This window comes from Cnephaeus nilssonii (genome assembly GCF_951640355.1).
Source record: "Cnephaeus nilssonii genome assembly, chromosome: 6".
Classification (NCBI taxonomy): domain Eukaryota; kingdom Metazoa; phylum Chordata; class Mammalia; order Chiroptera; family Vespertilionidae; genus Cnephaeus; species Cnephaeus nilssonii.
In genome coordinates, this window is record NC_137077.1 from 23,533,479 (window position 1) to 23,560,519 (window position 27,041).

A 27,041-nucleotide genomic window follows, 5' to 3' on the forward strand; every position below is an offset into this window, starting at 1 on the left:
CTGGATGGATATTTCCCAAGATTTCTTGAGTTCTTCTTTATCTATAAACACCCTTAAAAAAAGCCCATCAAGTCTAAAGGTTTCTGCTATTATCTTATGTAGAAAAACTACAAATATGTAAAGTTGCAGTCTAAGGTCTCACCAGTTTCTCCTGCAAAATTCCCATCTCCCAGAAAATACACTGCTACTGCATCTAAATGCCACATACTTAACAGTGAACCTATGTTCTCCATTAGGAGTTCATCATTCTTATCAGAGAGCATCTAATACTGAGTGCTAAGTATTCTGTACTTAAAACTCTAAAACACTACTTTTTCCCAAGTTTATGGTAATAAAACATATCTGATTTAATTTTATTCCTAGTTTCATTCAGTATTATCTTAAATCAATTAATATGCATTCTTTCATTTAATAAATTAATACTAATATTGCTTTACTATATCCAAATATTGGCCTTCCAATTAAGATTTACTGTTCTAAATGCCTAATTCTGAATTAGATGCTTTATGCTGAACTTTTTAAAAATAAAATGTAAATTTCTACTTCAAAAATATTACAGGACCAACCAACTCTTCTCTTTTAGATATGTCATCCTACAACATTTTTGTTAGTTCATTCTGAGAAAGAACAACTTAAACGTAAGATTGCTGATTAAGTATGAGCTTGGATAATGAGAAAAAAATAAAATTGAAAAAGAATAAAAGCACAATTCCAAAAGATTGTTTTAGTTTACATAATTAAGCCTCTTCTATTTAGCAGTTACCATACATTCTTCTGCTCTAAAAAGAAACCTCTCAAGATTACCAAACAATATTCTGACAGAATCAGATAGATTTGCATTTCAAATATAAGCTCTATACTCACTGGGTACCTTTAGCCAGTTTCTCACATGTAAAACAGAACAGAATTAAAGATTCAAGAAATAGAAGAGGATCCAAGATGGCGGCGTAGGTAAACACCTAAACTGCTGCCTCGCACAACAATTTCAAAACTACAACTAAAAGACAAAGCATCTATCACCCAGAACCACGGGAAAGCTGGCTGAGTGGAAGTTCTACAACTAGAAGGAAAGAGAAAAGAGCACTGAGACGTGCACAAGCGCTGAAAAGCTGAGGTACGGAAGCGCGCGATCCGGGCTGGCAGCGGGCGTTGCTTTTTTCAACCCGAAGGGAAACAAGCTCCCGATTACTCTGAAATCCAGTTTCTGGGGAGACGCAGGGGACCCAAACTCCTACGGGGAAAAGCTGGACTGTCTGCCATTGGGTCAGAAAGTGAGGGTGGCTTGCTTGCAGAGCTGCATGCAGGAATAATTGTTTACTGTGCTGGGGAGCAGGACGTGGGGACGCGGTCTGAGATGCAGAGACGGCTGGCTGGCAGCCATCACTGTTTGCCACGCCCTAGCCTAGTGACGCCCTGAGACCCCGCCCTGCACAACCTACAAACCCACCCAAGCTCCAAACAGCAGCTTTTGCATATGAATGGCCTGCCCTATCACAGCTTAAACTAGCAAACTTGCAGCCCTGGTCAGACAGCTCCAAAACCTCCAAACCCCGAGCAAAGAGGAGAAAACTATAGTTCTCGCTGTAGCTCCTTCTGGGTGGCCTCAGACAGTAGCTGACCTGCACCCCATTGGAGATCCAGAAGCCAGTGTACCTAGTGGTCAGTGTGAGACACCAGATTTCAACTCCTCACATCCATAAGTGACACATTCAAGAGGCAGACTCAGTGAGCACAAAGCCCCACTGAAACAAGTCCTGCACCATAAGCGTGTCTCCAGTGCAGCAGTTCTTCCATTATAGACACAGCGGGTCCTCACAGCCAATTGGCCTGGAGGTCAATTCCTCCCAGTGTACCAACAGCAATCAAGGCTTAACTACACCAAGACTTTGCACTAAGCCCACAAAGGGGTGTACCAAGAGCATCCACCTCAGGTGATTGGGGAGGCTGAGCTACTGGCCCCTATGGGTCACCTACCACACAAAGCCACTCCATCAACACAGGGAAACAACCAAAATGCGGAGACAAAGAAACATGTCACGAATGAAAGAAATGGAGGAAAGCAAACTACTGGACGACATAGAGTTCAAAACCACATTTATAAGGTTACTCAAGAATATTCTAAAAACCGCTGAGAAACTTGATAAGACCTCCAAGGAGCTTAGTGAGACCTTCAAGGACCTTAATGAGAATGCCAAAATAAATGGAAAAGGACCAGTCAGAAATTAAGCATACACTGTTTGAAATAAAGAATATACAGAAACTCAACTGTAGATCAACGTACCCCAAGAATCAAACCAAAGATCTGAAATATGAGGAAACAAAAAACACCCAACCAGAAAAACAAAAAGAAGAAAGAATCCAAAAATATGAAGATTGTGTAAGGAGCCTCTGGGACAACTTTAAACGTACCAACATCCGAATTTTTGGGGTGTCAGAAGAAGAGAGAGAGAACAAAATATTGAAAACCTATTAGAAGAAATAATGACTGAAAACTTTCCCTACCTGGTGAAAGAAATAGACTTACAAGTTCAGGAAGTGCACAGAACCCCAAACAAGAGGAATCCAAAGAGGACCACACCAAGACACATCATAATTAAAATGCCAAGGGCAAAAGACAAAGAGAGAATCTTGAAAGAAGCAAGAGAAAAACAGTTAGTTACCTACAAGGGAGTACTCATACAACTGTCAGCTGATTTCTCAACAGAAACTATGCAGGCCAGAAGGGAGTGGCAAGAAATATTCAAAGTGATGAACAGCAAGAACCTACAACCAAGATTACTCTACCCAGCAAAGCTATCATTCAGAATTGAAGGTCAGATAAAGAGCTTCACAGACAAGAAAAAGCTAAAGAAGTTGATCACCACCAAACCAGGATTACATGAAATGCTGAAGGGTATTCTTTAAGAAGAGGAAGAAGAAGAAAAAGGTAAAGATAAAAATTATGAACAACAAAATGACATCAAATACATACCTACCAACAAATGAATCTAAAAATCAAGTGAATAAAAAATCTGATGAACAGAATGGTCTGATGAATATAATAGAATCAGGGACATAGAAAGGGAGTGGACTGACAATTCTCAGGGGGAAAGGGGTGTGAGGGGTGCGGGAAGAGATTGGACAAAAATCTTACACCTATGGATGAAGACAGTGGTGGGGGGTAAGGGCATGGGGTGGGGTGGGGAATCAGGTGGAGGGGAACTATGGGGGGGCGGAAAAAGAGGAACACCTGTAATAATCTGAACAATAAAGATTTATTTAAAAAATTAAACAAAATAAAATTTAAAATAAAAAGATTCAAGAAATATAGCACAATACCAGGTATGTACTAGATGCTCAATAAATGCTGGTTCTTGCCTTTTAAAATTATTTTAGTGAAATGTTTCATTCAGTCCTTTAACGTAAACAGCTATATTTAAATGGCTACATATAATTTATAAAATAAACACTTCAAAACAAAAATTAATATCCTATATAATAAAAACCTAATATGCTAAGTGTCAGATCATCCGGTAGGTCATTCAACCAATCAAAGTGTAATCCTCTCTAATAAAATGGTAATATGCAAATTAACCATCACTCTGCTACATAAGCCACGCCCACCAGCCAATCAGGGCGAGTATGCAAATTAACCCCAATCCAAGATGGCTACAGCCACAGAGAGCAAGGTTTCCCAGGTAACAGAGGAAGCCAAGCTTTCCATAGCCGTTGCAGGCCTAAGCCTCCACTCAAGCTACAAAGTTTCAATTATAGAAGGTAAACAAATTCAAACAAATGGTGGCAGAATGGAGCTTGAGAGAGCAGGCCAGGGTTGCCGGCGGCAACAGGGGAAGCAAAGCTTTCCGCACACCCTGGCGGGGCTCACCCACTTAAGGCTACAAAGTTTCCAATTGTAGAAGGAAAATAAATTCCAGATACCAGGGCCTCCCCTTGGGTTGCCAGGGGGCGTGGCCGGCCTGCAAACCACCACAGGCCCCTCGCTCAGGCCGCCCCACACCCCAAGGGAACCCCCACCCTGATCAGGGACACCCTTCAGGGCAAACCAGCTGGCCCCCATCCATGCACCAGGCCTCTATCCTATCTAATAAAAGAGTAACATACAGATTGATCATCACTGCAACACACAATATAGCTGCCCCCATGTGGTCAAAGATCCTGCCCCCATGTGGACACAAGATGGCCACTACAAGATGGCCAGCAGGAGAGGGCAGTTGGGAGGCACCCGGCCTGCAAGGGAGGGCAGTTGTGAGGGACCAGGCCTGCAAGGGAGGGCAGTTGAGAGGGACCAGGCTTACAAGGGAGGGCAGTTGGAGGTGATCAACCCTGCAGGAGAGGGCAGTTAGGGGTGACCAGGCTGGCAGAGGAGGGAAGTTGGGGGCAAACAGGCTGGCAGGGGAGCAGTTAAGCATCAACCAGTCTGGCAGCGGAGTGGTTAGGGGGTGATCAGGCTGGCAGGCAGAAGCGGTTAGAGGCAATCAGGAAGGCAGGCAGGCAAGCAGTTGGGAGCCAGCAGTCCTGGATTGTGAGAGGGATGTCCGACTGCCCGTTTAGGCCCCACCAGGATTGGGCTTAAACGGGCAGTCAGACATCCCTCCAGGAGTCCCAGATTGGAGAGGGTACAGGCTGGGCTGAGGGACAACCCCCCGCCGTGCACGAATTTCGTGCACCGGGCTTCTAGTATGCTAATAATATGCTAAGGCCGCTCAACTGCTTGCTATGACGGGCACTGACCACCAGGAGGCAGGCGCTCAGACTGGTAGGCTAGCTTGCTGCTGGAGTCCAGCCAACCCGGACTGCGTGAGACAGGCCCTGGAGCCCTCTCGCAGTCCCTCCCCGGCTGGCCAACCTTCCGCATCCCTTCCCTGCCCCAATTGTGCACCGGAGGGGTCCCTTGGCCTGGCCTGCACCCTCTCGCAATCTGGGACCCCTCAAGGGATGTCAGAGAGCCAGTTTCAGCCCAATTCCGCAGGCCAGGCTAAGGGACCCCACTGGTGCACAAATTCATGCATCGGGCCTCTAGTATAAATATTAAAGAGTACGTGGAAATAAAAGACCAAAACACCACAATGTTAAACTGAAGAATATATGTAATACAGACTTTTATATATTATGGCAACTAGTAGAAAACAACAGGCCCTTACTCCCATTTCTAACCCCCCATTTTTACTGTTTGCTTATGCAACAGAAACTAAAACAGTAAACAAAAAAGAATAGTCTGATAGTATCATCAGAGCATATGTCTGCTGCTCTACCAGACCCTCACTGTACTCCCCCACAAAATCAAACAACATTAATAAACATATCTAATAAATACAAATCACCATGAATGAAATTATGATGAATGCTAAGAAATTTATAACAGGATTTTTTCTGGCTTAGGAATTACTATCTAGTTGTAGAGGTAAATTATATTTACATTAAAACATATATACATATACACATACATATACATAAATCTTCTCTAGTCTATAGCTAATCAAGAGAAACTTCAGAAAACAGTAGGAATTCAAATCCACCTTGAAGAATTAAAGAGAAAAAGGAGGAATAAGAGAATAAGAGAAATAGCACATGTCAAGACACAGAGTTAATGATGCTTTGTTTGAACTTTGAAAGAAACTATTTGAGGCAGATAGAATACAATAGGTACTTAAAGAAGACATCACCAGGCAGATACCACCCTGTGGTAGGTGTAAAATTCCAGGATAAGGAGAGTTATAGAAAATAAGAAACTTCTGAAAGCACTTTCAGGAGAGTGACATAACAAAGCTGTATTTCAGGAAGCCCTCATTTAGTTCTGTCATTGTGTTCAGACTATTTGTGCTAAAGATAAGTATCTTAAATATAAAATTATGGTTAATAAAATATTTTCAATTCTGTAAGATGGTAAAAGTCCTAAATCCTTTATCTAAGTCTTGGGGCCAGCAATATTTTAGAATTCAGACCTTCTTTGTTTTAAGAAAGTTACCACAATGTGCATATATCCCCTCTTCCTGGGTTCAGGGCAGCAGTTCATTGCCAACATATAAATATTTCTACAAAGGGAGATAAATAAAGGCTACAAATACCGTAGTCTTATATTGCTTCAGGTCAGGTTCTCCAAAAACTGAATTAACAAAAAATAATGTTTAGTTTTGAGAGGTTTTTGGATTTCAGAATTGCACATAACTGTAGATCAGAAATGCTTGACTGATCTTCACTCCAGTCCCTTGACAAAACTGGCGTTTAGATCAGTGTTAATGCTATGCTAAGTGCAAACATGGGTCTCTGAGAAGAAGAAAAGAGCAAAGGGCTTAGTAAGGTTTTTAGCAACATCTGGAAGAAAAACAACAAATGGTAATGAAGATCTTCAGACTAGCACAATGGCCAAGAACTTAAAGTCAGCTCCCTAAAAGCCACCACTAAGGATTCTGCAGCTTTACCCACTTAGAGCATTAGTCCCTTCCAGCTATCCCTGTTCTTTCACTTTAAAAGCAAATTATAAAAGTCTTGGGGAGGGGGAGTGTTTAGGGAGAACATAAATGAAACTCACAGGAAAGCTAGATATTAGCATATCTATTTCAAATTAAACAATGTAATTAAAATGTACTAAAGATTTTTTAAATGTAACTTTATAAGCACACTGTTTCCTTTAATTCCCTATCTTTCTATTCTTGTCTGCTGTCCTTTCGGGTTTTTTATTTATTTTATTTATTTTCACTGATTTCAGAGAGGAAGGGAGAAGGGGGAGAGAGAGACAGAAACATCAATGAGAGAGAATCACTGATTGGCTGCCTTCTGCACGCCCCATACTGGGGATCGAGGCCGCAACCCGGGGCATGGAACTGTGACCTCCTGGTTCATAGGTTGATGCTCAACTCCTGAACCATGCCAGCTGGTCATGTTTTTACAACAGGGTTGAGTCAGAACAGTGTTGTCCAAGAGAAAAATAATACAAGCCACAAATGTGAGTCGAGTGTGTAATTTTAAATTTGGTGGTAGCCAGATTTTAAAACATTAAAAGGAACAGCTAAAATTAATTTTAATAATGTATTTCACAAATCCAACATATCCAAAATATATTTAGATTAGATCTCTGTCCCCTCTCACACCTGCCACTTTCAGGGTTGTCTTTCATTTGGTCTTTCCTTTCTCCTCAGCTATACTATACTTAATTTTAATATGGGTTAAAATTACTTTAAAAACAACAATTTCTGATGAAAAAAAAAAAAAACTCCACCTTTTAAAAAATATTTTATCAAATTTGCAAGTTTACATTTCAAAGCACTAGCTGAGGTTTATAAGAGCAAGGACAAAGGCCGGATTCTTTCATTTCTTTTAGGTTATCTAAAAATAGAAGTGTTAAAACCATAGTTGTGTCAGTAAGAGAATCCTTATCTGTCATCTCCTTGGTTCTCCCATTTAGAGCATTCTAGATTGATCATGTACTGATAATGGTTGAGGGTGGGTGGTTCATGAGACTCTTTACTCTGTTTTGCTGTATGTTTGAAATTTTCCATAATAATAAAACAAAATAAAGGTAAGGTGCAAGTCCAAAGGAGGAGGGGTCAGCAAAGGAGGAAGACGGGAAGGACTGTTATTAATAAATGCTATTACTTTTTATATGATGTGAAAAGCAATTATAAGAATCCTCTGAAGAGATTAAAGGATCAACAGCTTAAATAAAATCTGATTTTGAGACCATACATCTAAAGAACAATATTATTTCCCTTTGTATAGAGTCCAATGCTTACTTTCTGAAACCTCTTTTAATTATTTGTTCAGCATTCACACTTTTATTAGAAAACTGGCTTCTCCCCTAAATATTTTTCTTTTACCAACCACACAATCTCTTTCTACGGGGCAGAAGCAACAAACAAGAACATGCTGCTTTGTCTCAAAGAAAATCACTCTTACATTTCTCATAGCCAACTAGTCACAGTTTGGGACAGGTTACTAGGTTTGTATATGTGGTTTTAAGCCCCTTATGTCTAAAATAACAATACAATTCCTGATAAAAGCTTGTTTGTACATTCTGAATCTAGAACAAGTGAACCATTTTAGGTGATTCCAAAAGATTACCCTTATGCTTTAATAGTCGAGCCAACCCTACTTAAATCTTCTGGCAACTCTTAAGGGTGTGTGTGCTTCCCTGTATTACCTCAGAGTGGCAAATTAGTTAAACTGAAATTAGGCTTCTGTCACCTCTAAAATCTTCCTCCAAATATGAACCAGAGTCTCCAGTGGTTTCAGCTGCTTCAACCACATTGTGGTATAGATTTAACATTCTGAGGCATTCTCAAATATTCCCAAACCACACTGAGAATGTGGGCTACAACAGGAAACAGATGTGAGTTAACCAGAACATTATCTCCACAGAGAGGAGGTAATAGCAAACCTTCTATAAACATCACATCCGGTTTTTGGAGCAGTTTCATCAGTTCATTCAATGTCAAGACAGGATTACCCATGAACTCTTGGAATGCAGCCAGTCTACTACCCAAGTTGCTGCTATGCCACTTTACTTAAACTAGGCACGTTTAAAATAGATGACAATAGGATAACTAGGCACCTATCATAAAATGAATTGGAGTGGGAATGCTATGCAGTTCTAAAAGAGAAACTAAAATTATGCTCACAAGGAACCATTCCTCTTCTAATGTTCCAGGCAATATCCAAAACAAGGAGTGAATTAGAAGTTATAAGACAGACAAATAGATATTGGGGGTTGATTGATACACTTCATAGGACATAAAATATAATTTAACAGAAATGGCACTTAAAAAATAAAATATATACCCATAGAAATAACATTCAGTCGTGCAGAATCTCTCAGGGGTGACAAGTAAAGAGAAATGCTTTGGACCAAGTAGGGTAAGTAAGGGGATGCCATGCACCTGTTTAAAAGAGCAGGAAGGGCAATGACAGGGCTGCATTTATAGCCTTTTAACCTGGTTCAAAACATATAATGCCTGAGTAAATACAAGTGATTATTAATATGGAGGGAAAGTATCATAGTTGCACTAGATCGTTTTATATTTTTTTCAAGAAGTCATGCTTAGAATATTAAACATTTGCAGTTACTAAGTTCTTTTACAGAGGGAGCTAAGAATTGCTATTGTCACCAAAGCTTTCTAAAACCTGAATTGCACAGGAAAACTATAAAATTGAGAACAGATTTTCAGAAGAAGGCATTATAATAAACAGCAATTCACCTTAGTCAATTATACTGAACTAGGGGCCCAGTGCACGAATTTGTGCACCTTGAAAGGAACTGTGGGCCACGAGGCTGCGGTAGGCACAGGGTGGGTCTCAGCCCATCCTCCACGTCTCCACCAGGCCCCTCCTACCATGGCCCCCGATTCCCCCTCTGCTGGCAGCCCTGCTCCCGCTGCCACCCCTCCCACGCACTGATGGCACCAGCCCCACTCGCCCCTCAGGAGCAGAGGGAGGTGAAGAAGCCCTCAGGGGCGATCAGGACCGGCAGCCGCTGCTTGCACCCACTGACAGCGCCTGACGCTGGGTGCCAGCAGTGGGTGCGAGCAACAGCTCCAGCGCCAGCAGCATGTGCAAGCGCCATGCGGGACCATGGCGTGCGGGAGCAAAGAATTTTCAGTAACCACTAGAGGTTCGCCCCAATGACAGTGACCGGCGCCCCACCTTGGTCTCGTGCCCCCGCTCTCCTGCTCCACCATCCCACCACTGGGCCTGAAGCCCGCCATATTCCGCACACACACCCTGGTGGTCAGCACACGTCATAGCAACAGGTCGTTCAGTAGTTCCACCATTCGATCTATTTGCATATTAGCCTTTTATTATATAGGATTGCTTCACAAGACATTTCTGAGAACCCCATTGTCCTGGAGCCTTCGACAAAGCTTAATAGGAAAACTAACCCCTTTCCACTCATTCTTTTCAAGTACTCTATAGCTAAAATAAATACCATTTGGCCTCTGAATAGAAAAAAATCCATTGTAACACCTTAGTATTAAAAGGTAAATTATAACAGTACCATCGAGCATGCCTTATGCCCAGATATTGTGTGTGTGTTTTTTTTAAATACTATTCCTTCATTAAAAAGAATCATGTCTCCTTGAAGCAACAACTGATTCCACCACGGCTGTGAGGCAAGAGAAATAAGATTAAGCTGGAATATATAGTTGTTTCAGAAACTGCTTTAAAAATGATGGAAGCTCCTTAAAAATTTAGAAATAGAATTACCATATGATCCAGCAATCCCCATTTCTGGGTATAATCCACAAGAAGTGAAAACAGGATCTCAAGAGATATTTGCACACCCATGTTGACTGTAGCCGCAATAGAATTCCATTGTATGTATATACCACATATTTTAAAACCATTCAGTTTGCAAGAGAAAAAATTTCTGGAGATCTTGTTGCACAACAATGTGTATATAACTAACACTACTGTATTGTACACTTAAAAATGGTTAAGAGGGTATGTTTTATGTTACCTATTTTTTACCACAATTTAAAAAGATAAAGATAAAAGCATGTGAAAAGGACACAGGAATCAACTTGAAGGTGCTTCTAATGATAATTCTGGTACAAATTTTACAATAATATAATGATAATAATGGATTTAACCTATAGAATAAAATAAACATTGATAAGTCCACACTGATATATTCAAATAATTGAGTAAACAGAGGTGAGGGGATAGCACTTTCTTATAGAATTCCAATTGATAAATGTAATGGAATGGTATCAATGTTAACTTCCTGATGTTGATCATTGTTCCATGAGTCTGTAAAATAAATGTGGGTGGAAGATTTTATTCTTGCCAGTTTTTTATAAGTCTGAAATTACTTCAAAATGAATAGTATAAAGAAGACTAACAGAGCACAACACAAAAAGTACTATATTAGGAATCAGGAAACTTGAATTCCATTCCTTTTTTCCTAGACAGAAAGCTGTATGACTTTGGGCAAACAAAAGATGCTAACTAAGGAAAAAGCACCAAGCACTAATGAATTTTAGGAAGAGAAACCTGGCTAGAAAGAAAACATATTTGTGTGAGTATATCATACTATCTAAAAACCATAGCTAATTTTACAAGACCTGAAAACAGCTTTATTTTATTGAAAGACAACAACACTTTGAAAACCCATGAAACACTGTTTACTTACTGATCTCTGTAAACTAATAAAATCTATTATGGCACAGAAGGGGTTTTGACATATTTTAAGAACACCACTATACTTAAAAAAAAACACACACACAAAAGCAATATTAAAATTCTCAATGCCAAATATAAAAGCCAAGTCATTTGTTAATCCAAAATAATTTTTAAAAAAATGAACAACAAAAGCAAAAACTTTGAACAGGTAATATATTAATTGCATAAAGCCTCTAATTTCTTCCTACTTACAAAGTCTTGGCAGATTTCAGAAGCTCAAAATTATAAATGAAATACTAAACAAACACCAGTGTATTAAAAATCTCAGTACAACAAAAGGAATTCTAATCCTTCTCTGAGATTTAGTTTATTTCAGATCAAATCTAACAAAAAAACAAATTACAGTAAAATGAATGAAGAGTTTGGAAAATCTAATAGGAGTTCACCAAAAATAAAAAATAAAAATAATGATAGGGCCTACGTGATAAGATTCTTAGGAGGTTTAAATTTTTAAATTGTAAACTATATTTAAAATGTAACAAAACAAAAGAGAATCCTTTGTTCATTATAGAGAACTATAGAAATACTATTACACAGAATCTTTAAATAGCTGGTGATAACTTTAAATCAAATCAAAGAGTTAAAATACCTGTCACTGTTAACTGCTCAATGTTTTATAAATTCCTTCCCATGAAGTTCCAAAACTGTGGTCTTGCCATTATATGACTGCCTACCCTTTCCAAACCTTCTAAAAACAATAAAAATGAAATTCTATGACCCCTTTGAAAGTAAAATAGTTTCCCACTTATAGAGAAATAATCTCCCAAAAAGGAATGTTTGACATCGACTCCATTAATAAAAAACATTTACAAGTTTGGCAAGCTTCAAACAGCGGTGTTAAACATTTCAGATTGAAACTAAAAATACCTGCACACATATTAAATGGTTTTATACTAAAATATGAGAAGAAAAAGTACAAAAGCAGAACATTTAAAAAATGATACAAGGGCAAGTTCAAACTTGGTTACTAAAAATGCTTTCTAAGTACCAACAGATATCAGCTTATCCTAATTTACATAAATATAACTATACTAACTCTTAAGTGAGGCAAAGCCTCCTGATTAGTGAGGTTCTAGGGTTTGTTGTAGCAGTTCAGGAAAGCACGATTATACTTATCATCAAGGACAATTCTCTCATTTATACATGCAATCATTTTTTTTAGAGCCAAAGTTGAGTAGATAATGAGACAACAGAGCATATGATTGAATGACATACTACTTTGGCTGCTGCAGACTATAACAACTTAAATAATGTTGCTAGAATTGTACTTGAATAGGAAACTTTCAAATAGGCGTTTAAAAATATATTATCATAAGATATACCCCAAATAAATGTAAAATGATATAATAGGGTGGTACCATGTTTACAATTCAATGAATACAGGCCCAAAATCCAGGTACAGTAGGTCCTCGGGTTACGTCAGAGATAGGTTCCTATGGCGCGTGATGTAACGCGATTTCGCCATAAGTCGGAACCCACCTACGTAAGTACCTACGTCACTTACATGGAGCACATACACAGCAGTAATGAAGTGAAACAGTAAAAAAAATTTAAAAGAAAGAACAATTCCTGACCTTTACTTGTGGTAAATAAATTAAAAAAAAAACATAAAGCACATATGTACATACATCGAAATGACAGAATTTTTTTTTTATAAATAAATGGGAGATGGTGACGTAACCACAAAATGACGTACATCGAGTCCGACATAACCCAAGGACTGCCTGTATTATATTGAGCTGAGGAATCTAATGGTGGAGTTTATCTTCTATTATTGTATGTCAAGAAGAGGTTGGGGAAAATATACATTCACATACATACACATAGTGTGGTAAAGGAATAGGAATGGGCAAAGATTCAGGCATTTAAGTTCATTCATTTGAGTATCTAAAACTGAATGTATAATATAATCTATTTTAAGTAACATTGAATGTTATAAATTAGCAAAGATTCAAAAGAAAGTACTTAATGGTACCTATCATATAATCAGAAGAGCTTTATCTCAACAACAGATGATTATCCTATATAATAAAAGGCTAATATGCAAATAGACCGAACAGCGGAACAACCGAACAACCAGTCACTATAACGTGCACTGACCACCAGGGGGCGTGTGTGGAACATGGCGGGCGTTTGCCGTGGCAGGAAGGTGGAGCAGGTGAGCAGGGGCACCAGACCAAGGCAGGGCGCCAGTCACTGTCATCGGGACTGAAAATTCTTTGCTCCTGCATGCCGTGGTCCTGCCTGGCGCTTGCATCTGCTGCCGGCACCAGAGCCGCCGCTCGCACCCAATGCCAGTGCCCTGTGCCGGTCCCGATCACCAGGCACCATCAGCGGGTACAAGCAGCAGCTGCCAGCCCTGATCGCCCTGAGGGCTTCTCCACCTCCCCCTTCTCCTAAGGGGCGATTGGGGCAGCAGCCACCACTCGCACACGCTGACGGCGCCAGCCCCAAGGACTGCCTGTATTCTGTACCCGCTGCTGGCGCCAGCCCCAATCACTCTGCACTGTCAGTGGGTGCGAGCAGGGCCGGCCCAGTCAGTGCATGGAGGCGAGGACGGGGCTGCCAGCAGACAGGGAACCGGGGGCCACGGTGGGAGGGGCCGGGCCGGGGCACAGAGGATGGGCCGAGACCCACCCCTGTGCCTACCGCAGCCTTGTGGCCCACAGTTCCTTTCAAGGTGCACGAATTCGTGCACTGGGCCGCTAGTAGTATTAAAAATTCTTAAGGAGGAATAATCTTAGAAACAAACAATAGAAAAATCATCATAAATGGGACCTTGTATGTTTTAACAGACTTTCACAATACACAGGCTAAAGATGCCAGACAAAGAAATTACTTTAAAAAGAAATACGAATACTTGGGAAACAAATTTCCTTATTAGGGTATTGATAAAATAGAGGAAATTGTCATGAGAGGAAAATGTAGCCCTGCAATTTCAGCCTTAGAATATAAAATAAAACATTCACCAAATGCCAAGTTTTCAGCACAAATCCTACACAATAATACCCTCTTTATTTAAAATTTCTTGGTACTCAAGGTTCTAATAATCTCCATTTCTGTTTCCCAACGAAGTTGTACCATATATAATTAGATTTGGATAAAATTACTTATGGACACTGTATTCTCTAAAGTAGGGAAATTTACAATGAGAGAGAGTCGAAACAAATCTACATGCCCTTAATGTAGACAAGAAAGGGTCTCTGTTTTTACCTATAACTACTAGGTGTTACTTCATTTGTCAGCCAAAACTCAGAAACAAAAGTGGGAGAGGAGAGGGAAATGAAATAAAAAGCATATAATGAGAAATTGTAAGACAAATTTAGCTATTATTTAGTATTATTTTCAATTAAACCAGTAATACAAAACACCATTAATTTTGTCAATCAGTTAAATTGGAAGGTATTGAGAAAAGCATCCCAAAGAAAATACAAGGTACACGATACAGTCTTAACTTTATATAATGGCAAAGAAAATGCTTTAAACTTATAAATTATCAATGGTATGTCTTTGCTATTGGTAAGCAGTATTGCAGGCCCTCAGTGCAACAGATGTTTTTGGCAGTGAAACCTGACCAAGAAAAATGAGAATGTTGTTAAGACACAACATGTTTCTGCCTACTGCAGGATCTCATAAAGCAGAAATAGAGGCTTATTTCAAGTTGCCTCTATCAAAAAAATAGAAATGATCCGTTCTGCACATGCTTTAATATTTATTATCAGGAAGCCCCAAAACACTATATTAACACTTGGGTGGAGTAGATGTGGGGAAATCCAGTGCAGACAAGTAAACCAGAAGCTTGTTCATAAAAGGCAATTAAAAATTAGCATAATGAAACAGCATAAACAAGTACCAGCATGTACCTTTTAACTGACACCTACAGATAAGTGGTCACTCTCAGGTGACAAGTAAGGAAATCAGACATATCCTCACAGATACATTCTTATATGAAAGCACAGGCCAATATTATGACTGTCTTTCAAAAAGTTTGACATCATTAGCAATTCCTTGTGTCCCCCATCCCTCTCTGCAGAAGTGGTTATAAACCTCAGATAAACCTATTTATTCTTTCTGCAACTCTGTATAATAAAAATCAAATCTGAAACCCAGAGCTGCCCATTACTTTTCTCTGGTTTCCCTAATCCTTAGACCCAGTGCCCCAATATATCTAACATTTGGTTATATCCCCCCCTTACAAAAAAGGGAGTAAGAATCCAACCTAAAGAATCTCCACTGAGGGAGCAAATAGCAAATGTACATTCTGAGCTTTTCCCATAAGATCCACTTGAAACACAAGATTTACTATGCCTTACAATGCTACATAATAATTTACCAAACAACTATCTTCTCTTCCCAAATGTACTATAAACACATAAAGGGCAGTTTGATCCTAAGAAAACTCTTAAGTCTTCCAGAAAAAAACAACAACCAAGGCTATTAAATCCATAATTTGATATTTTCTTATTGACCCAGGGAAAAAGCAGCTTTCACTCTTGGGCATGACAAAAGTTAGGAAGCTTTCTTAAAAGAATGGGTCTAGAGGAGAGCATGTGACCTAGACTAAGGTCAGGTCAGTACTTAGGATCAGCTGCTACATAGCAAAGGCTAACAAATAACCTTCTAGAAAAAGAAGCATTTTAAAAATTATGTATCTTTTCAGAAGTTTTCAAGCTCACTATAATCCACCCACTATTCAGGAAAGCAAGATGAAAAGCCAGTGGTGGCAATTGCTCCTATAATCACTACTAGTCTCAGGGAAACTAACATTTTTCTCCCCCAATTATGTAAGATTAATTTAGGGAAAGAGCTACGCTCTTTCCTTAGTTTGCCATCTATCAGCAATTTTACACATCATCCTAAATTAAGAAGAGAATAAATAACAACACCAGCTCTTTATTTCCCAAATGTGTCTGTGAAAAGAAAATGACAAAAGCACTGATGCTCAATTAGGGAAACTTCATCAGAATCTCGAGGGGAAAAGAATAAGGAGAGGTATGTGTGTATATAATTTGGTGGAAGTTAGATGTACAATTAACCCCAAATAACCTGTCAAAAAGAGGACAAAGACAAATAGCAGCTGTGTTCTAGCAAACCTGGAAGAAGAGAAACAGATCTAAAAGTCAGGTTTAAAAATGTTGGTACCACTCAAGGAAGAAGTAAGTGAGGGAGCAAATAACACCACCGTATAACACCTGTATACAATGTATAGCACAGGACAACAGAACAAAGAGATCAGAATAAATACTAATTTTAAGATCTACTGGAGTACAGCAAACTAAAATAATTCTCATTTAATCAGTACTACATAGTGTTATGTAATGTGTATTCATTTTTATTCTTTTTTAAAAATATATATTTTTTTATTGATTTCAGAGAGGAAGGGAGAGGAAGAGAGATAGAAACATCAATGATGAGAGAATTGGTTGGCTGCCTCCTGCATGCCCCACACAGGGGACCAAGCCTGAAACACAGGCATGTGCCCTGACTGGGAATTGAACCGTGGCCTCCAGGTTCATAGGTCAAGGCTCAACCACTGAGCTACGCCAGCTGGGCTTCATTTTTATTCTTAAACACTAAAACTTAGAACCTCCATAAATTCTCATTTCTTTACATGAATCCCTCCTGAACTATTTGTGATTTTGAATAAATTTCTATATCTGAAGTGCTAAAAGTGACCTGAACTGGGAAAACTAAAAAAAAGTAAGACCAAATATGGAATTTAAAAAATCCCTACAAAATAAGAAATCAAGTGTTCTTCCTTCCATACTTTAATTATGTTCTCTTCCCTATGTACAGACATTCTTCTTAGACACATAAGCTTTAAACTTTTTCTAAGAGTAGTAATACCTATACAATCATGGATAGTCCACAGGTGATCAACAATACACACTTGTGAACTGGTTGGGAATGGGTGTGCAATTTGTATTCAGGCCAACCAAGTGAAGCTAATAGCCTGTCTGAAAAGTGAACCCATAACCTTTGTCTCATTAGCACTGTACTCCAGCTGCTAAAGATTGAAACACTAACTTGGATTTAAAGGGGGTGGGGGGCAATAAAACACTAACAACAGGGAGAAAATTTATATAGTCAAATCTACGAAAAATTTTCTATTAATGAAAACCAGCTGCAAGAATAAGAGATGCAGTTTTCAGTATTTGAGCCTGGTGGGAATACTGATGGGATTTTTCTATTCCAAGTTTCCATTCTGAAGAGAGGCCCTTCAATTCATTATTCTCTCAGAGTCCCTGGAACTCCTAAGAATACCTTTCTGAAATAACAACTCTAGATCCCAAATTATCTATGTACTAGAAAATACCTGCTGTGGCTCTGAAGAGACATTCAAAGTCATTCTTTATATGGAAAGTCATGCATCCCTCAAAGGAACAGTATGATCAAAACTCTGTTTTAAATATGCAATCCATAAGACTTCTAGCACAGCTTAATTCAAAGCTGTGAAATTTAGACTTCATGCTCAATATTAAAGATATAAACCATTTACAAAACACTGTGAAAAAATATTCATCACTAGTTGTTTCCACCATAATTCTATTCTGATACTACAATTTAATTCTACCATCTATATATATAAAAGCCTAAGCGACGGTTATGACCAGTTAACCAAATGACCGGTCAACCAGTCACTATGACAACGCACTGACCACCAGGGGGCAGACGTTCAATGCAGAAGCTGCCCCCTGGTGGTCAGTGCACTCCCATAGCCAACCTCCCGTGGCCAGCCAACCTCCTGCGGTTCCTCCCTCCCACACACCCCACACCCCCGTCAACCCCAATCAAGACTGGGAGAGACGGCCCTGATCGGCCCCGATTGCTGGCCAGGCCGAGGAACCCCACCAATGTATGAATTTGTGCACCGGCCTCTAGTTTGGTAAATATTTTTCCCAAGCTTTGGTTAATTAATGTTTCTCCCACATAGCTCATAATCAATTTAACAACAAAAAGGCTATATACACACATAGGCTCTGTTTTCCTGACATGACTACCAGCTTTTCCAGTATCGATCTTATATAACATTTATTTTGTGCAGAAATTTCCCCTAGGAAATTTAGGCAGTGGCTTTTACCCATAATGAAGAAAATCATTCACATAAGTGATATGAAAGAGATGAATATCCATTTCTCATGGCAGTATAACTCAGATATCCTAGGGTTAGGTGCATGAAAATACATTAATTCCTAGAATCCTAAAGGTTGAGTAAAATTTCTGTAAAAGATATCTCTAGAACCCCAGACAAAAGGCAAGAATATATACATCAAATTACCATAACTCAAAACCATTATAAAACTGGTTCTAAAATGAAAAGCAAGGAACAAACCTCAATTTTGTCTGTTTTGGCATCTCCCCAGTATATTTTGCCTTCATCATAATCCAAGGCTAAACCATTTGGCCAACCAAGAGAAGTGTTAACCAACACTACTCGGTCAGAACCATCCAGAGCTGCTCGTTCAATTTTTGGGATTTCTCCCCAGTCAGTCCAATACATGTACCTATAGAAGTACACAAAAAAAATGAGCTAGAAACAGATAATAAACTGTAGCTTTCAGATATCCTAAGATGAGACTGACCAGTCATATCACACTGATGTCATCAATCAATACCATAGAAGGGGGAGAAATAGCCTTTAAACATACCAAGAGTATGTTTAAGACATTTATAATAGCAGTGTATAAGCTTGAAGGGAATTTTCATATCAAAAGTGTTTTCTAGAATGGATAAAATGCCTTCCAATCTAAAATAATAAAAGTGTAATATGCTAATTAGACTGGACGTCCTTCCGGACGAAGCTGGGGCTGCGAGGGAAGCCTGGGTGCCTGCCTGCGGCCAGAGGGAAGCCCAGGTCCCAGGTGCCAGAGGGAAGCCGGTGCCAGCAGCCAGGGGAAGGAAGGCCTACTCTTGCACAAATTTCGTGCATTGGGCCTCTAGTAAATAATGAGATTCCATATTTAGTTATATTTTTTCAAAATATTTTGTGCTCCTTCCCATGAACAACCCTCTCTTTTTCTTGCTGGCTTGTCATTTCTGACACAAACAGGTTACCCCAGTAATAAACAGAGTTCTCAAAACTCTCACTGTAGTGCCAAGTGATTCTTCTGGCCCTTGAAAGTTTAATTGGCTCTATACAGAAGTGTAAGGATTTGCCACTATGTTTGCCCTCAGAATGAATCTCATAGTTAACTAATAACATTGGTGAGTATGTAGAAAGCTTTGTTTCCCTGGACTATGGTCAGGATGTTATGGCACAAAAATAAAAATAAGCCCTGCTGGTGTGGCTAAGTGGTTGAGCATCGACCCATGAACCAAGAAGTCCGAGATATGATTCCTGGTCAGGACACATGCCCAGGCTCAATCCCTAGTAGGGGGCGTGCAGGAGGCAGCCAATCAGTGTGTCTCTCTAATCCATGTTTCTATCTCTCCATCCTTCTCCCTTCTTTTCTAAAATCGATAAAAATATACTTTTTTTAAAAAAGAGGGGGCATGCTCTTTGTAACTTCTTCCTTCCTGTAAAAAAATAAAAATAAAAAAGACTAGGAGTCAAGCTGCATGGCCTGACAAAGTTTTAAAAATAGAGACATTTATATATTTGAAAATACAGGACATATGTTTTTTACCATATCATTCTACAAGTACTGAAAATGAAATGAAATTAAATCTTCTAGGGAAAAAAAAAGAGTTCTGAAAACTATTTCTTTTCACATTTTTCATGGTCATGATGCAACCTCGACAAAATCTGCAGCCAACACCCAAAGTCAGCAACCATGGACTTAATTTAGAAAAAAAAAGTATTCAAAACATTCAAGGGAAAAAACTAGCAATTCTTTAACTTGATATTTTATTACAATCACTATATTCTAAAAATGGAAAGCCATTTATTGAAAACCATACATCAAATTTTTTTTGTCAATATATTTAGGGACCTATAGAAAACAAAAATGTTCTATTAGCAGAGCTTCTTACCCAACCATGGGATCTAACACAATAGCCCGGGGTTCCTCTAAGTCCTCCGAAATCAGTATCTTCCTCATGGTCCCATTGAGCCTTGTTACTTCTATTCGATCAGTGCCAGTGTCTGTCCAATAAAGATTTCGGGCAACCCAGTCAACAGCAATACCATCAGGATGTGCAATCTGAGCAGTGACCACAAACTGACTACCAGATCCATCTATGAATGAGCGGCGTATGGCCCTCACTTCATCATCAGTCCAGTAGATATAGCCTTCCACAGGATCATAATCTATAGCAATGGCATGACGGATATCTTCTAACTGTAGAACAATGTCTGTGAAGTCTGGTGTATCCAAAGAAATGCGTCTCAAGTCTGTCCTTCGGGCTAAAAGCAATAATTCAGTGGCACCTGGAACAAAGTAGAATAAATGAGAAGGAAAAAATAAAATTAAAACCCACACGCAAAATTTAGCAACTCTAAATAAAGAATACAGAATTCCTTTAGGAATTGACACATAGTATAAAAGGATACTAGCATCTATTTAAGGTGAAAATGAAAAGTAATGCAGTGAAATAGAAATAGCTTGACTATGAGGTGAAGCTCTTTAATAACTGAACTTTGGTTTCATTCATTATATGCAGCCCCTGGGGGGGGGGGGGGGGAACTACTTAACGGTATAATGAATACTAAGTAAGTAGTGACTAAGAAGCTAAGTAGCTGAATATTAAAGGAGGAAGGAGATAGGATATGGGTCCTTTGTTCAAAAAGTATGCTTTTGCCATGCTGGCGTGGCTCAGTGGTGAAGGTTGACTGATGAACCAGGAGGCCATAGTTCCATTCGTGGTCAGGACATATGCCTAGGTTGTGGGCTTGATTCCCATTGTGGGGCATGCAGGAGGCAGCCGATCAATGATTCTCTCTCATCATTGATGTTTCTATCTCTCCCTCTCCCTTCTACTCTGAAAACAATAAATAAATGGAGATATATATATATATATATATATATATATATATATATATATATATATATATAATGCTTTTAAAAAGGTAAGGAAATCTAGAACAAGGTCTTTTTGTGATTGATGAGGATGTTCTAAAATTGGATTGTGATGGTTGCACAACTCTGTAAATTTACTAAAAATCATTGACCTGTACACTTGAAATGGCTAAATTTTATGGTATGTAAATTATATCTCAGTAAAGCTGTGGACAAAGATAACTATAAGATAATGCCTGGCTGAAGGAAATAGCAACAGTAGACAGAGGGAATCGGATAAATGTAACAGTGGTTAAAAGTTAAGAGTTGTGGATCTGCTAGAACTGAATTCAAGTAGCTATACAAACTTAGACAAAACATCCAATCTCTCTAAGCCTAGTCACTTTGTCTCTATCTCACAGGGTTGACGTGAGCACTCAGGAATGTACTGAACATAAACGTACTCAATAAATATTAACTAATATATTATTATTATCATCATTAGACATACTTTCAAATTTTTATTTCACTGAGTTTTAAATCCAATTTATTATGAAATATTTTAAACTCAAATTAGTATTAAATAAAAACACAGCAGAGACTGAGAATATTTGTAATTGTTCAAGTAAATCACTAGCAAAAAGTCATCTAACTATAAAGATAGTAAGAAAATTTACATCCAAAAGAGTGAAAAAAGATTCCTAACCAAAGCAGTAAGTGCAAAGGAAAATACTGGCATTAAACTGACAAGAGTAAAGCTCTCAGCATCAGCTTTTTGAATGTAGAATTAATTGTAAATGAACTCTGTCTTAAATGCCATAGCAGGCATCAAGTAAGAATAACTGCAAAATTTACTGCCTTTGCTCTATCAAAAGGAGTCAGCCCAAAACTTTGTAAACAAAGAAGTCACAGAAAGTGAAGCTGTTAATTTAAGCAAGGTGATCAAACAGAATAGTTAACTTAAGGCTACTATAGGTCAAATATATATCTGAATTTCAAAATAGTTGTTAAACATGTATGCTTTGAGGGAGTAGACAGACCACTATTGCTAAAATAAATCCTGTTTTAAAGTCAGGCTACGTATTTTTAAACAAAAAAGCAACATTACAAAAACCTTTTGTTTTAAATTGAAACCAAATTACTGTTTGCCATGGAAACCGTCTGACAAGAGTCAGCCAGCTTCACCTTTGACTATGAGGATAATTTATCAATGCCAAGTCATGACAAATATCCTGTACACGGGCTCAATTCCATCTCTCTGACTCCCTGACCCCCCTGCCAGGAACTCTCTAACTCACTCTGAAAATAAAGGCTTCTGCTTTTCAGAGTTAGATAAAGAAGCCACTGCTAAATATAACAATCTTCTTACCAGGTCTTGCTGGTGGCTAGAGAACCAGATGGTGATTCATAAGGGTAAGATTGAAGAATAAGAAGAAAAAGAGAAGAACTGGTATTCTACCAAACCAGAAGTCCCCTGAAATGTCCTTAGTGGTCGGCAAACTCATTTGTCAACAGAGCCAAATATCAACAGTACAATGATTGAAATTTCTTTTGAGAGCCAAATTTTTTAAACTTAAACTTCTTCTAACGCCACTTCTTCAAAATAGATTGGCCCAGGCCGTGGTATTTTGTGGAAGAGCCACACTCAAGGGGCCAAAGAGCCGCATGTGGCTCGCGAGCCGCAGTTTGCCGACCACGGTCCTGATCAGTATACCTCTCCAACATGCCCTCTCTCTATGGAGCAGCAATTTTTAACTTTTTTCATCTCATGGCACACATAAATTAATTACTAAAATTCTGCGGCACACCAAAAAATGTATTTTTTGCCAATCTGACCAAAAAATTTAATTTGGACTCATTCACACTGAACGGCTACTGTTGTGTTGGCTGTTGTCATTTTTTAATTTGACAATCTAAGGGAAAAGAGGTCATTGCCCTGACTAAATAGTTACGTACTGCATGTTTTAAAAATTCTGGCAGCACACCGGTTGAAAATCACTGCTATAGAGAATTAAGAAAGTAAGGATAAGAGGCAGTGTAGTTGCTATGTATAGAGAGAGGTTGCTTTAAACAATAAAATATGCAACTTTTTCTTCTTCTGAAAGCACTTCTGTTATTAAAAGGCAATTAAAAAATATCATTCAATTCTTTTTCAGAAAATATTATCTACCCCATGACAGTCTTTACAGTTAAAAGTTTAATAAACATCTTTCTTGCACAGAGATTCTTTATGTACAAGTGTTACCTACTGTTAAAAATGTACTTTTTATGAGAATACTCATTTCCATAGGAATCAATTGTGACATAAATGACTATAAGAGCTGATAGAGAAAAGAAATAGCACCTAATTGTTTTCAAAAACAGCATGTTAAAAATACTAAAATAATTTTTAAAATAGTTTGCAAGAGGCCGAAAAACACAAAACACTCCTGTTATTTAAGCAATTATGAAGCTAAGATTAAATAACGAGTCTCCTGAAGCACTCTACTATATAGAGCTTATTATAGAGAAATAAAACAAATCATAAAGAATTCCAATTGCTATTAAAAATGTTTCCTTCTTGGAGATCATATTCTTACCATCTTTGCAAGTTTTTCCATTCTCCAGGAGTTTGACCCCAGTTGGGCAAGCACACTGATAAAAAGGCTTGACTGGAGACATCAAACACAAATGGGAACAACCACCATTATCAATTCCACATGGATTTGTAGCTGTCAAATATAAATCACACTGATTAATACCATGATTATAGATGACCTCTCTCACTCTAGGTACACAAAGGTTAACAACCATAACATGAACAACTCTGATAAACCAAATTATTACCAAATGCCATCCAGGTGCTTGACTACTAGAACATCTGCAAGGAAGGGAGTTAATCAGCGAGAAGTTATTTAGCATGCAGTATCCAAGAGGAATACACAGAAATAAAGCAGGAGGTCCCTACCCTAAATGAGCTTACAATCTAGTCGGTAAGCCAAAATTAACTAGAAAACAATACAAAACCATGAAACTAAAGCCTATCTTGCACATTATAGACTGTGTAAATAAGTATAGAGTCAAATGGGAAATAAATCATTAGAGATTAAAAAAACAAAAAAAGCTTCATGGAGGATGTAGGACATGACAGGAGCCTTGAAGTACAGGAAAGAAGACATTTCAAGCGCGGTGAAACCATAAAAATAAAAGCTTGGACGCTGTAATTGGGAAAGAAAATAGGTGAATAGTCTAACAGGAGATTAAGGTTTCTGTTGATTAATAAGAACTAAAGTTGAATGAGCACAGAGAATGAGAACAGACTGTCAGAGGGGACTGATAACCAAGAAAAGTAATTCCAATGTTTAAAAAAAAAAAAAAACTTTGGAAAGATTAACATGGAAAAGATATACATATGGATTAAAAAAAGGGAATTTGTAGAATCTATGAAAAAATAGATTTAAATAATATTCATAGAAAAAAATCAGTAAGATAGAAGCCAACAAAATATGAAAGATTAAGGAAAGTAATATCATAGATAAACGCAAATTCTCAAATTAGTAAAACACAAAGAACCAACAGTGCCATTAAAAAAACACCAAAAAAAACCACATGGAAATTCTTTCCTGAGGGCTAATCATGAGAATAAGAAATTCATACAAGTGATTAAACATTTTCTTTTTTACAAAAGAGCAACACATACATTTAAAAACATTTCTATGGACTCATAATCACAAGATTCCAATATAACAAATTCAAAATTTCACTATGTCCCCCTAAATGGAAGGACCTAATACAAAGCAATGTATAATCTAAAAACTCTTCATTTTTGGCTATGGAATACAATCAGACACATGCCAAATATTTATTTATACACAAGTGCCAAACATTTAACATTCTCAAATTCCTTTTAAATCTAATTCTATTCCCCTTTGTAAGTAATTGTTGTAGGCAGTCACAGCCCAAACCATTGTAAAGGTTGACCAAAAAAACAAAAGCAAAATTAAGATAAAAGGGGATGGGAGTGTGCTCTGAAAAGTTTCTGTAGGTATTTTACTCAGCAACCTGAGGTACTTAAATTTACCAGTTAGATTAACAGAAGATTCCATTCAAGAAGAGTTTGTTTTTAAACACACTCATAGGAAACATCAAACACACATTAGAGAGAAATAATATGAACAAGAAATACATTTGTGCATCAGCTATCTCAATTTCTTATTTTCCTCTTCTCCACCTCTATAACTCTAAACCCAAACAAGGGGCTGAAGCCATCTGTAGTGATAGATATCAACCTACAAATGGTTTAGGCTATTGTTTAACCTGAATTATATTTTTATGTTTTCCCTATTGTTCCTCCCTGCTACCATGTCCTCCTGCTTCTCAAGAACGCCAGACATCACAGTGCTTCAAAGCTATTCCAACTTGCAATTTAAAAATCAAAATCACTTACCATTTGGCTGCCTCTGTTGGCTGAAAGCATGTATATCCATGGGAGAGAAGATGTTAGAATGGATTTCACGCAGACCCTCGCCAGTGTACTTGTTGCAAGCCAAAATGGAGTGTGTATTCCAGTCAGTCCAGTATAATGTGTCCTCAAATAACGTCAAGGCAAAAGGATGAGGAAGGGAACCTTTAACCACTGCCTGCCTATTAACACAAAGAGAAAAACTCATATACTTCTAAATTTTATTATTTTATCAGAATTTCATCTCTCACATTAAATGGTTTTGTAATCCACATTAACGCATACAAATCCTGAGTAACACATACTAGGTGTACCGGTTAATAATGCGGATTTTGTAATCAAAGAAAACACGATAATTTCAAGAGAAACATCAAAAGTGCTTTATTCATAGTAATGTCCATCGCTAGCTACACATTTCCCCATCTTTCAGGTAATTTGTGGATACCATCCCAAGAGAACTTTTCTTGTTTTGAGGCAAACCATTCAGAGACCCAATTTTCCACTTCTTCGTAGGTTTTGAAGTGCTGCTCAAAAAGTGCTTGTGCCATCAATCGGAACAAGTGGTAATCTGAAGGAGCAAGGTCTGGTGAATATGGCAGTGGGTTAATACTTCCCAGGCAAGATCTTTTAACATGTCTGTATCTGGTTTTGAAGTGTGTGATGGTGCATTATCATGAAGCAAAATTACTTTGCCATGTCTTCTGGCACATTCTGGTCGTTTCACGATCAAAGCGTGGTTCAAATTGATTATTTGTTGTCGGTAGCAATCATTATTAATGGTTTCACCTGGTTTTAGAAGCTCATAATACATCACACCTTCCTGATCCCACCAAACACAGAGAATTGTCTTTTTTCCGAAGCAATTTGGCCTTGCAGTCGATGTTGATGGTTGACCTGGATCAACCCATGATTTTGTGTATTTGGGATTCTCAAAATAAATCCATTTTCATCGCCAGTCACAATTCGATGCAAAAAAGACTTTCCTTTGTGCCATTGAAGAATCATTTTACTGATGACTTTTCGGTTTTCCATTTGTCTTTCGTTCAGTTGATGTGGCACCCATTTTTCTTCCTTTAAAATCTTTCCCATTGCTTGTAAACAATTGAAAATTGTTTGCTGAGCAACTTTTAATCTTTCTATAAGTTGTTTTGGAGTTTGACACGCATCTTCATCCAATAATGCTTGTAATTGTTGGTCTTCAAACTTTTTCGGTTGACCTGGATGTTCTTTATCTTTCACATCGAAATCATCACTTTTAAAGCATTTAAACCAGCTTCACAAGTATCTTGAGATGGAGCATGTTCACCATAAGCTTCCTGAAGTATACGTTAACTTTTTCTTCAAAATAAAGTAATGAATTAAAACTTCCCACAAATGCTCTTTTTTGTCACGAAATATGACATCTTTAAGCGTAAAAATATCTATGATGTTAACACCTTCAGCAAATTTGACATATGAAGTTTTGAAGCTTGCTGTCAATACAACAA

The 27,041-nt window shown here is 38.2% G+C and overlaps 1 protein-coding gene across 2 annotated transcripts in view; it reads right to left on the minus strand.

Moving 5' to 3' along the window:
• Positions 1 to 27,041, minus strand: part of LRP6 (LDL receptor related protein 6) — a 142,290-nt gene that overhangs the window by 47,444 nt on the left and 67,805 nt on the right. For both annotated transcript variants that reach the window (XM_079775881.1, XM_079775880.1), the window contains exons 4-7: positions 25,540 to 25,736; positions 23,693 to 23,824; positions 20,149 to 20,545; positions 18,509 to 18,680 (exon numbers count right to left, since the gene is read on the minus strand). In XM_079775881.1, coding sequence (XP_079632007.1) covers positions 18,509 to 18,680; positions 20,149 to 20,545; positions 23,693 to 23,824; positions 25,540 to 25,736 — 898 coding nt within the window. The remainder of the gene's footprint in view (positions 1 to 18,508; positions 18,681 to 20,148; positions 20,546 to 23,692; positions 23,825 to 25,539; positions 25,737 to 27,041) is intronic.